At 43.6% G+C, this 14,612-nt stretch overlaps 1 protein-coding gene across 1 annotated transcript; it reads right to left on the bottom strand.

Annotated features, from left to right (window-relative positions):
• Positions 1–1,811: 1,811 nt before the first annotated feature.
• Positions 1,812–14,290, bottom strand: LOC308310689 (uncharacterized protein; the record flags this gene model as incomplete). Its single annotated transcript, XM_080757069.1, has 12 exons — positions 1,812–1,870; positions 2,544–2,686; positions 4,314–4,568; positions 5,455–5,600; positions 6,519–6,703; positions 8,187–8,364; positions 8,877–9,001; positions 9,681–10,007; positions 10,614–10,874; positions 12,277–12,570; positions 13,253–13,546; positions 14,212–14,290. The coding sequence occupies 12 exons, from the start codon at positions 14,288–14,290 to the stop codon at positions 1,812–1,814; spliced, it is 2,346 nt and encodes a 781-aa protein (XP_080613195.1).
• Between the last annotated feature and the right edge of the window lie 322 nt (positions 14,291–14,612).

Below are 14,612 nucleotides of genomic sequence, written 5' to 3'. Positions count from 1 at the left end.
AAAGAATAGAGGAAGCACGTCGAGCATGCGATCAAGAACCGTCCGCAGAACGCGAGACACTGAAGGAGGCCAAGCGTCTTCTCTTCGCAGAGTACGATAACATCAAGGGTGAGGAGCTGATGCAAAAAGTCTGCATGTTGGAAGCTGCTCATGGGGTATTCCAGTACAGCGAGTCATGGAAGGTGATCAATGAGATGTGTGGAAGGAAAAGACCGAAAGAGGGACAGGTGGCAGGAAACAGCCCAGAAGAGAGAGTGACCACCTGGTTAACTCACTTCAGGAACCTCCTCGGCACACACCAGACAGTGGAAGGTGCTGAGAGGGAAATGCCTGTAGTCCTAGAGGATCTCAGCATTAATGACGGCCCTTTCACGGCAGGAGAGTTTGCCAAGGTCAAAGCCTCTCTGAAGCAAGGGAAAAGTGCTGGACCTGACGGCATTCCACCTGAGGTAGTCAAGAACTGCAATCTTGATGAAGTCAAGAGGAAGGTCAAGAGGAACAACCTAGCAGCAGTGCTATGCTTCATTGACTTCAAGAAGGCCTTTGACTCAATCCATAGAGGAATGATGGTGAGAATACTCAAGGCCTACAATGTTCCTCCGAACCTGCTCCGAGCCATTGATACCATGTACACGGGAACGAGAGCCCGAGTGACAACGCCGGATGGTAACAGTGAGGAATTCAGCATCCAAACCGGAGTGCTGCAGGGAGACACCCTAGCCCCCTTCCTTTTTATAATAGTGTTGGACTATGCCCTGAGACAAGCTATTAATGGAAGGGAGCCAGAGCTCGGCTTCACTATCTCACCCAGAAGGTCTACAAGACTGGACTAAGCTGATGACATCTGCCTGCTATCTGACAACGTAAGGCAGGCACAGGCTCTCCTGACCAGTGTGGAGTTGGAGTGCGCCAAAGTTGGCATCAGGCTAAATGCAAAGAAGACTGAGGTCATAATATATAACCAAGAACATCTGCCCCTAACGACAATAGAGGGTACTGTTCTAAAGGAGGTCAGTGACTTCAAATACCTGGGCGCATGGGTCGACTCCACAGAGAAGGACCTTAAAGTGAGGAAGGCACTTGCCTGGCGAGCTCTTAACAGTATGACCAGTGTGTGGAAATCCAACCTCCCCCGACACATCAAGATCAGTTTCTTCTCTGCTACCGTGGAGTCCGTCCTCCTCTACGGCTGTGAATGCTGGACACTTACACAAGCCCTACAGAAATCCCTGGACGGGAGCTACACCAGAATGTTACGTGTGGTACTTAACATCAACCAGGAGGAGCACATCACCAACAAGCGTCTGTACGGGGCATTACCAAGTGTAACAGAGAAGATAGCAGTAAGGAGGATGAGACTAGCTGGCCACTGCCACCGACATCAAGAACTCCCGGCCAAAAAGCTTGTACTGTGGGAACCAACACACGGGCATCGATCGAGAGGACGTCCCACACCTACCTACGTGGACGTACTAAAGAAAGATACTGGTGCGGAAAACTCAAAGGAGCTGGCCAGATGTATGGAGAACCGAGATGACTGGAGACGACGATGGAGGGCTCGTCTGAGGACGACGTAGAGAGCATGCTAGTGTTTAAGAAAACAAAACATGTGACATATGGCACATCTATAAAGTGCCACATCGCAAAGCGTTGTGAGCTTGTAGATCTGCCATTTTCTTTCTATTCTTCATGACACCTTCGGGAAGAGAGAAACTATTGCCCCAAATGTTATGGACTCACAGCTAGATGGCTGGACAGGTGGTCTTCCCACGAGTCTCAGAGGTCCCACTGACACAATGGTTTCTTGTTCACTATAGACGTCCCTCTCGCTCTGAGACCTCCTTCTCCTGGTGCTGTCGGCGCTGCAGTTCTACAAGACAGACAAGAAAGGGAGCCATTTATGAGAACGGAAACAAAAATGAGCATGTTAGCAATCCTCAAACAACCATAGATTCTATAAGGCATTTCTCCACCTGGGGTCTAGACTTTACAAAAAGTATTTATTTAAAGACGTTTACACCGCGGACAAAGCCAACTCTTGTCGTGACAAATCATGACAATAAACACGTTTTGGGCCAAACAAAGAATTAGAAAGTAGAAAAAAACAGCAGGTTACAACACTTTTGTTGTTTTTCTTCTTGTTTGGTCCAAAATATTGTGTTTGTTGTCATGATTTGTCACGACAAGAGTTGGCTTTGTACGACGCTTATAAGGTCTTTAAATAAATACTTTTTGAAACATTTTGTTTGCTGGTCTCTAAACTACCTGATGGAGGGGAAAGGAACTGGTCGGAATAACGTGTTCCTTCCACGCACCGGCCGGGGAAATTCCCCCGTCAGGTGAAAAGAAGCAGCTTGGACTCCTCATGTATAGAAGGAAGCATGAGGTCAGTCTCCTCTGCCAACACCCCCCCCCCCCCCCCCCGGGTTGGCAGAGGAAGTGTAGCACCCAGGATTACATTAGATAATTGACACTGGGTGAAAAAAAAATGGGTTACAAAAATCGTGGGATAAAAACTTGGTTTACCGTGGTGCAATCTTCACCATGTCCACATATCCGGGCCAGGCAGTGGAAGTAAATCTCCTTGGCCTTACTGTCGTCCATCCGGAACATTTCCATGGAAAAATTGGTGGACTGGTTCTGGCCATTTGTACTGAGCCAATGGAAAGTGCTGTCAATAGGGCATCTGTATAGGGACACATAGGCGCAGTCAGTCGATATTGGTTCCCAATCCAATTCATTGTACACAAAATGTAGTATTTACTTTTGAACAACAATATATATAAAATATCAAATGAGTCTGTGGCCTAATGCGTTCACACCAGCTACAAAGATACAGGCTACCATTCTTTTTCAATTGAAGTCAGCAGTGGCTTGCAGACATTTAGAGGGGCAGGGGCTCAAGTGAAAAAAAGGCACCTTGTTGTGCAGCGAGTGGAACCGACCGGTTGCCTTAATAGTGTGAGATTTTGGGGCATAAATAATATATTAGAAGCTTTTTTTTAATCAAGAATTGATCAATGTCACCATGGTCCACACTCTACAATCTACATACTGTAGTCTGTCCAGAGGGAAAAGGGCAGGTGCTCTAGCACCACCTAGTGTCTGTGCACGCCACTGGAATTCAGCAACATGAAGATACAATGAGGAACGTTTGTAGCTGCTGCAAAAGCTACAAAAGCTGGTGGTTTCAACTTCAGCACAATGGTGGTCCTTGCAATGCAAAAGGTTGAGAACCACTGTGCTAAATGACCGCCTCACCCATCAGTGTAGTTTCCGTCGACAACATTTTTCCACTAACGAAAACTAAATGGAAACTTAATGAAAACTAAGCTATGACTAAAACTAAATATATTGACAATTGTCAACAAATAAATGTTAGGAGGGGACTATTTTTTTGTAAATATCTTTTTTATCCCACGATTTTGTAACCCATTTTTCACCCCTGTGTCAATCATCTAATGTGATCCTGGGCTCTACACACCCTCCGCCAACCTGGGGAGAGCAACGGACTTAACTCATGCTTCCTTCATGCTTGAGTGTCCAAGTTGCTCCTTTACACCTGACAGGGGGGAGTTTCCCTGGTTGGACGTGGAAGGAACACGTTATTCCAACCAGTTCCTTTCCCCTCCATCAGGCGCCCCGGCTGGCCAGGGGGAGGCAGTTTAGAGACCAGGATTACTGCATGCTTTTGTGAGGGTACCTACCCTAGGGGACACGGGGAGAACATGCAAACTCCACACAGAAAGGCCCTTTCGCCAACCCCGCCTTCGGGTATGGGCACTGATGACGCGGAGGAGGAAACACGCCGCCAGCACCCACAGCACCCCGAGCGTGAATCGAACCCAGGACCTTCTAGCTGTGAGGCGACAGCACTACCAACTGTGCCACCGTGCCCCCGCTAGGAGGGGACTATTGGACAAGAGATCAAGTACAAGTCATTTTACACTTGGTTGAATGCTGAAAATAGCAGATCTACAAGCTGTGTCACGCTGCGACGCGTTGAGCTTGTAGATCTGCTATTTTCAGCAAGTGTAAAAACAGTCATTACAACGTGTCACGCTGCGACGCGTTGAGCTTGTAGATCTGCTATTTTCAGCAAGTGTAAAAACAGTCATTACGACGGCATCAAGGCCCGCCAAAATACATTTTAGTCGACTAAATCACCTGTAGATTTAGTCGACCAAAATCTTATATTTAGTCAACTAAAACATTCCAGGTGACTAAAATGTGACTAAAACTAAATGAAAACTATTCAAGAGACTATGACTAAAACTAAAATAAACATTTGCTGCCAAAAACACCACCGTTACCCATGAAGGACGATTATGCCTGGTTCCGGGGCTTGGGAGTTCGGGCTGTCTGTGGTCCAACATGACACCACCTCCACGGTGACATCCGAAGCAAAGGTGTCAATAACGTCTACCGCCAACTTGAAGAACAGTATTTCCTCCTTATCCAGTTCTGTGTCACTGAAATACTGAATACTGTAGTCCACGTCGGCGTACAGGTCCAGGGACAAGCGCAGCTCCTGCGCGTTGAACACCACTACCGAATGGATGTTTAACCTAGAATGGCAGACGGGTGGGATTAAGTATCAATTTCAAGACCTTCAGAGGAATTCCACGTTTAAACCCATTTAGGCCTGAAAAAAAGTCTTCTGAAAGAATGTATATTTAAAGATGTGTGCCACATTTTCACGATTTTTCAAAAATAGCAGACCTACAAGCTCGTAGCGCGGCACTACGCGCTATGAGCTTGTAGATTTGCTATTTTTCAATAGCTAAAGTATAACATAATGCTTAGTTAAAACACCAAAAGGGGTTCCCGCCCAGAAGACCTCACAATGGCCTCATTTGCAGATCATTTCCGAACTACGCGGCTTCAGAACGAGTTTAAAACTGAAAAAGATGTGTGCTCATTCAGTCATATTCAACACGGTATATAAAACTGCTAATCAGAAAGAGAGCAATTCTGTTTCAATGCAATCTACAGCGATAGATTGCAGGGATACAGAATAAGTTGCTGTGATCAACAAAAAAAAACGAATGACATGAAATGACAAAAATTGTGTTACCTGTTAATCTAATTTAAACCACACAAACATTTATCAAAAGCATACATTTTATCTCTGCTGTCGGGAGGAAACCTTTTTCAGGAAATTAAGAAAAACTTATATTTTTAAAACAAAGCAATACAGCCTCATCAAAGTTGGTGTTATAGTAACTCTATATATTGTCAATTACTTCCATGAGAGGGGGAGTGGTGGTGGAGTTAGTTGCTTTAGCAGACAGTGTGAGGGTCCAATGGAGTCAACAGATTTTGTCCAAAGCACTTTACTACTTAGCACTTGATATTAAGTATTAATGGAAAGGGGGTGGGAGCAATAAGCCATGCTTCTTCTCACAAAAAATGCTTTATTAAAATAAACATTTCAATGAATCAATCAATCACCAGTCTGGGTGCAGGTGGGTCATGGCCTTTCCCTTGCGAGGATAGACAAACTTCCACACAACCTTGTGTTCACGTCGGACGATGCTTGTCGCTTTGCTCAAGGTCACAGACAAAGTGACCCTGTACTCGGTGTGCGTTTTGTTCACCTAAACAGACAGACAAAACTTGTCACGCATTGGGTTATTTAAAGCTGCTATAAGCAATATGTCAACATTTTAATGCCTTTATTTTTTGGACAGCCAGCAATGGGTAAAGCACTCCCAAAAGAAATAGTTTTTGTCTCTGTGAGACATCTAGGGGCCGTAATCTCAACTCAACTTTATATAGCACATTTATCATGACCAGGTCAATCAAAGTGCTGTACAATTTAAAAGAAAAACAAGAGAGCAAACAATGCAATATAAACATTAAATCTTAAGCAGGTATTTGAAGTAGAAAAATAATCAATACAATGTAGACATATTTTAGCAGGCAATCCAAAAAGCAGTAATCTGCATTCAAAGATTTTCCTAGAAGCTTTGTCATTGATCGATTTGCCGTGTCTACTTCCTGATTGGTCATTGCGACCGGGTTTTTTTTCCCGACCAATGACAAAGCTTCTAGGAACATTTTTGAATGCAGATTGTGGCCCCTAGATGTGTCGGAGACAATTTCTTTGGGAGCGTTTTACCCATTGCTGGCTCTGGCTGTCTGAATACCAAAAATAAAAAAATAAAAAGGTCATTAAAAATTTTGACATATTATTGCGGGTGCAGTACTTAGTTTAGACAGTTTTTGGTTTAGACTAGTCATTGGTTAGACCAGTCATTAGTCCTACAACTACAACCTATCTCAAACCCTCACCCTAAACCTATAACCTCCCACGGGGCAGCACACCTAAACCCAACCTTAACCCATGTCTAACCAATGACTAGTCTAAACTAAGTATGCACCCCATTATGGCTTATAGGCTAGCTACTTTAATCTGAACAGAGTACTGTACAGTACAAGGTCAAAATTTCATTTACATCTCTGGAGGAGTCTGGCACATTTCTAAAGCCACATTGAGAGTATTTAGGACTCACCGTCTTCTTGGTGCCACATTCATTACGTGGGATACGGAAGTAGAAGAACGTGTCCGTCTCTTTCACAGTGCACCGGCCGTCATTCAGCACTGCCATGACGTTGCCTCCTAGTTGCTTGATCAGGTAGGGCTTTGCTATACCACTGGCCAGGAATTTGTTCAGATGCTGGCTGAAAAGGCCCCGCTCTGTAAAAAAAAAAAAAACGAGGAATGAGAATAAGATGCAGATTTCCCATTTCCTATTCCTATTTTTGAGTTTCAACAAATTATTTTTTCCGACAGCTCATTGTTCATGTAATCTACAATCATAATTATATCGTCACTAATGGCCTACCGGTCGGGGTCATTGCCATTCTGGCTTATAGTGGACATATGTCAAAATTAATTTCGTTCATTCATTTCAAATGTACCCATTTGTACACTCTCAGAGTTAAGGGGGTCCTTGCAAATAAAACATTTGACAACCACTTGTTTTTGCACTGTCTTGTCCTGTTTTGCACTTGTCCTAATGTTGTAAACTGCACTCTGCTGTCCACCAAAGCAAATTCCTAACATGTTTACATGTAATGGCAATAAACAAAGTCTTCTGATTCTGATTCTGATTCACTAGTAGTTAGTTGGTCTCCCAAATATGCCAGAGTCATAGTAAATAAGGTTTAGACATATTCTGAAGAAAACCTAAGTCCTAGAGTCTTGACATTCAGTAAGTGGGTTACATTATAATGGCAGGACCTTCTAGCCTGGTTGCCTACCCAGGGCTGTGTTGCGATATGTAGCACTTCAGTACACACTTCATAAAATGTAGAGCAGTGGTTCCCAAAGTGGGCTCCGTGGACCCCCAGGGGTCGTTGAGGGAGTTCCAGGGGCTAAATGATCGGTTGGAACCAAATGGACCCTTATGGGTCTGCAACTCTGAGAGTGTACAGATGGAACCCTAACGCTAACTCACTCATTTGTACACAGAGTTAGTTATTAATCAATTAGCATTGATTTTACAATATAAATTGGGGTCCCAGAGATAGAAATGCCATTAAATGGGGGTCCGCGGCGTAGACTAATGCATGTCAAACTGGGGGGGGGTCCTTGAAATTAAACGGGTTGAAAATCACTGCTAGAACCCTACGAATCTTCTCTCACGGGGGTCCCTGGCATATCTTTTCAAACGGGGGGTCCGTGGGCTAATTAGTGTCAATTTGGGGGTCCTTGACATGAAGACGTTTGGGAACCCCTGATGCACCACTATACCGTTGCAAACGGGACTCTCAGCCAAGACTACTGGAGGAAGGAGGACAGGCCCGACATTATAGTATCCATCTTGACACACACACGTGTAGGAGCCCAGGGTGTTGACGCACAGAGAATTGGTGGGGCAGCTGGACAGAGCACACTCATCTGGACCTGAGAAAATAAAATAAATACTTTAATGATAGCATCAGTCAATCAGTGTTCATTTCGTCGACTAAAACTATGACCAACATTTCTTTTCAACAACGGTGACGATACGTTACACAGAGGAAATGTAGTGATGTCAAAAAGTACAATATTTCTTATATTTGTCTTTGAATTGTAGTGGAGTGAATCCTTTTATTATTATTTTTAAGTAGGCCATAAAACAAATTGCCTACTCAAGTACTGTACAGTAGAGAAAAAAATAATAATTAAGCATTACCATTCCAGTATATAATCCCCTCTGTGACTGTGATGTCGGACCGTTGCAGAGACTCAATGTAGTTCAGCTGATCTTCTACGGTTGAGTCTCCAACTGATGTAAATATGATGTGGGTCTCTCCACCATGGAACACAAAGTCAATGATGTGCGCCGGTGGTGTTTCCAACAGCCCATCAAGCTATAGGACACAAAGAAAATGAAAATGATCTACTTTATACAAAAAATAAGCATTGAGATAAAAAATAAAAAAATATTGCTTTTATAAGAGACCTGGTCAAGTTAGCAGCCGCTTAAAATCACACCACGAATCACTAGACATACCAGTATGCACCATTATATAACAAACTAGAAAAGTGCACTCCTCTGAACCCAGGTCCCCGATCTCAAATATACGATCTGCAAGCTCATAGCAGAGATAATAAATGTTCTACTTTTGAACATTTCTTTTATCTGTATTTTATTTGTGAGAAGATCTTATTCTATACAGTAGTGACATGCCCAAAATGGGCACACCCGTTTGAACGGGTTTATGTCTGTCAATGGTTTTTAAAAGCCTTTAAACCAGTGAAAAGTATTAAGAGCAAAGGGACAGAATTATAACTACATTGGCTCCATTGGAATAAAGGTCCTTTTTCTCAATTTCCTGAAATGTAACAGTTTAAAAAAAAAGGAACCTGGCTTTGGTCTTACTTTCTCTTCCACGATCTTCTCCATTGCGGCTCTTGGCTCCGACGAAGTGTCCCGTAGAGTCTGCGCCAGTGACCACGGCACAATCATCTGTAGAAATTGTCCAGATGTGTCGCCAAACTGAAATTCTGCAGCAACAATAAAATGGAGAACTAAATTAGGTATATTATAAATGAATGACATGACTACTGCCCGTCATCACATTTGTATTAGAAATAAACGGCTTTCTTACCTTTATTTGTAGTTGTTACGTCCCCCCAAAGAGGTCCAGGTGTTATTTTGTGCAAAAGCGCATTATTGGCTATTTAGTATTTACCCTGATATAAGCCCTCAATGAATTGCCTTGAAGTGCATTGAATGGGGCTATGGGGTGTTGTGCTAATTTGCTTATTTTCATCGCTCAAAAATCTATATTTTATTGTATATATCCTCCCTTCATAATGTAAATAGTATCCCAAGCGGCGCACTTTACCACTTATTTCGAAGGAAATAAGCAAATTAGCACGAAAACCCAACCCCCATTGAGGCCTTATATTAGGGGAAATAGCCAATAATGCACTTTTGCATAAAATAACACCTGGACCTCTTTGGTGTGGACGTAACAACTACAAATAAAGGTAAGAAAGCCTTCTAGCATGGAATTCTCCTTTAAGAGTGTGTGTGTGTGTGTGTGTGTGTGTGTAATATATATATATATATATATATATATATATATATACACAGTATATACACAGTATACACTATATATATAAAAATCTCCAGAAATGTAATTTTCCTTCTCAAAAGGACATACAACATTAGACTGACCTTGACCTCCGAGTCCCGTGCGATCCTCGTAGTCGAGATCGGAATAGTCGGGCACGTTCACGGCGACAAAACACAGCAGGGCCGGGTCCGACTGCCAGCCCAGCCCGTCACATTCCGCCCACACGTTAAGCTTATAGGCCACGCCATCTGCCAGCTCTGGTAGATGCACCGGTGGCTCGGAGACCACCCCACTGCTGATGGCGGTGTGGTTGTCAAAGGATAGTTCATACAAGTAGCCCAGCTCCAACGGTGGGTCTGTGGTCGGAGAATCCCACCAGACGGTAGAGTGCTCCGTGCTGTAAGTGAGGTTTAACACGCGATAAGGTCCTGGGAGAAATCACAAAAAGAGAACATTAATACAGTTACAGACAGTCAGACACCATTTCAAATTGTGAACCAGTGCATATTATATCGATATTGTGCTACGAGACTCGATATTGTCTGGGATTTTGGATATCGTAATATAGTGATACGGCATAGGTGTTAACTTTTCCTGGTTTTAACCCATTCTGGACGAGAACCCCTTTTGGTGTTTTAAGCATTATCGTGCTACGAGCTTGTAGATCTGCTATTTTTTTTAAATCGTGAAAATGTATCGCAAATCTTTGAATATATATTCCTTCATAGCGAACGTTTTAAACTCAAATCTTTGCTTCCGAGGGGTTTCGGGAAGAACATATTTTCAGATGGGGGTCGGTGGCCAATTTCATATCATTTTTGGGGTCCTTGACATTTCGACATCAGGCCTAAATGGGTTAATCACCAAACCCTTAAACATTATGTATAGAAAATTGTACAGTGCAAAACAGTACACATTATGACAACTGATTCAAGATGTGGTATGTATCTGTTGCCATTTTCAGTGTGTAACACCCACACACAACCAAGTATGAATCAGGTGATAATCACATTAGCTCTAATGCAGTGCCATACCTGTATGGGCTGCCACGGTTTCGGCGCTCATAAGCGAGTCGTTTGCTCCACACAGGGCCTCCACCCTCGCGAGGTATCGTTGGCAGGGTTGTAGACCCTTCACTGTGAAGTTGGTGGTCGGTGTGGAACCCTGAGGAGCGTCCTGGTGGTAAACTCTGAAGGAGGTGGATTTGGAGGAGTCCGTGCTCTTCGCCTTCCAGGATAAGGTGTAGTTGTCAGGACCATACGATGGCACACGTAGGTCCTCGATATGGAAGTGTTCTGATGGGCATAGATGGAATCAAATGTAAACTTGTTTTCTGACAGAAGCGGATTAATCTAAAAATCGGCATAAAACAAGTATGTAATCGTCACTGAATCTGAATCTTTATAGTGCAGGAATAGAGCGCCGAAGTCCTGATGTCACTTGCTCATCCCCTCGATTCCCCTGGTTCACGGAAGTAATTTCTCTATGGAGAATAACTTGGGGTGATCTTAATATCGTCTACTATAAGCATTGTGGTCCAAAAATAAACAAGCTGTCTCAGCGTTATTGTCAGGGAGGTGTCTCTGTATCGTTTGCGACAGTCAGTCAGTCAGTCACTCATATATGATGATACTGTCTGTTTCTAGCGAAAACTGAACTAATTCAGTAGCAGTAACAAACGATAGCGTTTTCTCTCAGTCAGTTGATTCTTCATAATATCCATATGAGTGAAGCAGCCTGGATGATTTGTTTATTTTTCAAACACAGTTCTTATATGAGGCGATCTAAGATCCCCCTATGGGGATTACAATGCAAATAAAAAGTACATGAACCCGTGGATTTGCGCCCTCTACCGATATTGACGTCAGACTTCGGTGCTCTATCGAGTTTGTCTGGTGTTATAAATTTCCTTTAAGAGGGACTGCAATAGACATTAACGAACTTCAATCAAACACAATTCTGTTGCCTTCATGTGACAAGCATTAACCTGAAAATCCAATTATTTTTAAGAATGCTCGTTTTGATTCACTCAACGTCCTGTGAGGCACACCTGGGCGAGCCACTAGCCGCCCACCGAGCCACTGCCATTCACAGCGGCTCGGCGTAAATTACGCCACTCAGAGATTCCCAAACTGCAAAAAGAGGCAATCCAATTTTCTATTAACTAGTCTAACCCTCCTCCTCCCAGGTCTGGCAGTGAGTTTAAGTGTTGTGAAAGTAGCCGATCTACATGCTAAGACACACCCCTCCGTCCCGCGATATAGGCTATTTGCTATTTGCTATTTGTAGGCTATTTGCATGCATCTCACTGTGTGCTTTCACCATGAACTTACGCCACTGGAATCACTTGCACAATTAAATACACAAAGAAAACGATAAGTTTATGTAAAGGACAGGTCACAGTACACAAGCCTTCTTCCTCCTCCACACTGGGAGGAAAACGGTGTATTGCCATGGTTTTTGTTCTTGCTTAATGTAAATCGCTCTGGATTAAGAGCGTCTGCTAAATGCCTAAATTGTAAGGTTTTATGGAATGCATGTTAACACATTACTTATTTTTCACTGCAGTCTACATTGTGAGAGCATTTGGGTTCTTTTGCAACATGCCTGCATGAAGGGACTAATAAAAGCTCTATTCAGAATCTGCAGTAGCCTACAGTTTGAATATTATTTCTTCACTCTTTCGGTGAAGCTCACCTGAGTTCCCATCCATCAGGACCATCTCACTGTAGCTGGAGTCCGCCCCTACTTGGCACACGGACTGCAGGCCAAACTTGACTCTGCTGCACGGGTCGAGGCCAGACAAGGTGAAGACCAAACTGCTCCCACGGTGCAAGAGGGCTTGCTTCGACACCACGAGGTCCGCGGTGTCGAGGAAGAAGGCGGTGACGAGGAAGAGGGAGAACGTGCTGTCCTCGGGGAACTCCCAGGCCACCGTTATGCTGCTGTCGTTCCAGGCTTTCATATGGAAGTTTCTTGGGCTGTCTGGTACTGAGGGAGGAACAAACAAACGCAACTCAGAAATAAGGCAAACATTATTTCTCGAGATACACCGTGAGACTGACCCATTGACAGTACACAGCTGTAGAAACGTCTACAAAGCAGTCAGTCATTTACCACTGCCAGTGAACACAGGTCCCATACTGTACCAGTGTTGATTAGGGCAGCAAATTTAGATTTTAGTCGTAGTCTCTTGAATAGATTTCATTTAGTTTTAGTCACATTTTAGTCACCTGGAATGTTTTAGTGTTAGTCTAGTTTTAGTCGACTAAATATCATTTTAGTCTAGTTTTGATCCATTGACAAAATTGTCAATACATTCAGTCTTAGTTTTAATCATAGCTTAGTTTTCATTTAGTTTGTCAGTGAAAAAAGGTAGCCGACGAACATTTTTCATCTTAGTTTTAGACAGTCAGTGGTGTGCTGTGGATTTTTTAACTAGTAGGGCTGTATTTTAATGACGTTGCGCGTGTGCATAAAGCTCTTTTGAATTGCATGTGGGGGGGGGGGGGGGCGTGCGACGGTGCGTGCAGTGTCTGAACTACCGGGGCAGCGCCCTGGACAGCCCTACCGCCAGCTCACCACTGGTTTTAGTAGACAAAAAAAAACAACACTGGTCATACAGTACTGTATATATACAGTAATTAGTCAGGATCATCCCCTCCATCCATACCTGTGACGGAGGACACGCATGTAAAAAAATGAGTGCCGGCCTTCTCCACACAGGCCAGGTAGGACTTGCACGACTCCAGGGCTGTGAAATGATAGTAATTTTCAGAGACGTCGGCGTTGTCACTAAGGCTGGTATAGGAACTCCCCTCGGGGTGGTAGAGGGTCACGGCGTGGGTGCCAGCGGCGCTACCGTTGGTGTCCGCGGCGTCGGACGGCTGGTCGTTCTCCTCCCAGGACATGTACAACACAGAGGGACTCTTGAACTTCAGTGTGACAGGATGATGTAATGTGTATCCTAGGAAAAATGGCAACGTCAGAAAAAAAAAAAGAGACTGTGTGGAGTTTGCATGTTCTCCCCGTGTCCCCTATAGGGTAGGTACCCTCACATTTTCTCCCTGTGTCCCCTAGGGTGCAGGTACCCTCACAAAAAACATGCAGTAATGATGGTCTCTAAACTACCTCCCCCTGGCCTGATGGAGGGGAAAGGAACTGGTCGGAATAACGTGTTCCTTCCACGCACTATGTCCGGCCAGGGAAACTCTCCCGTTAGGTGAAAAGAGCCAGCTTGGACTCCTCGTGCACAGAAGGAAGCATGAGGTCATTCCAATGCCCCCCCAGGCTGACAGAGGAAGTGTAGCGCCCAGGATTACATTAGATAATTGACACTGGGTGAAAAAATGGGTTGCAAAATCGTGGGATTTCTTTTTTTTTTTTTTTATAAAAAAAGAGACCGGGAGAGAGACAGGGATGATGTCTTTTGGTTGGCCAAAAATAGATTATATAGGACTCACAAGTTCAAATGTGTCATAGAATAAATATAATTAATTAATAATATATATAAATAAAAACTGAGCATTTTGGTCAGGGAACCGTTACAAACTCAATTCCAAGTCCAACTTTAATTCATACTGTTGTTTCTTCCGATCTTCACATTGCATGTCATTTCAGTCACACACATACCAATGGCAAGGATCAGATTTTCGTCCTGATGAAAGAATAGCGTGCCATCTTCACAGGCAAACACCTCGTTGGTGGCCATGGCTTCCTGTGAGATTGGACAATCTTTAACAAAGAGCTAATGTTGGGGGTATTAAAGGACAACTTTAGGACAACATGAACGAAGGTTCATGTTTTAGGTTGTTATTAGAGAAAGTAAAAGAGAAGTGTTAATTGTTTTTCATTTGTAGCTTTCTTTCATTTGAACATGGGGCTAAATATGTATATTTTTTTTACACCATTTTATAGCCTTTTTTTCTCTATAGTCCTAACCAGGAACTTACATCTGGCCACAAAAGATCACAGGATCGGATCTACTGAATGTGAAGGGGGGGTACTATAGGGGGATGCCATACAGTGTTGTA

The sequence above is a fragment of the Protomyctophum bolini genome (assembly GCF_963924005.1).
Source record: "Protomyctophum bolini genome assembly, chromosome: 23".
In the NCBI taxonomy this organism is placed as follows: domain Eukaryota; kingdom Metazoa; phylum Chordata; class Actinopteri; order Myctophiformes; family Myctophidae; genus Protomyctophum; species Protomyctophum bolini.
This window is presented reverse-complemented; position numbering and strand designations above follow the sequence as displayed.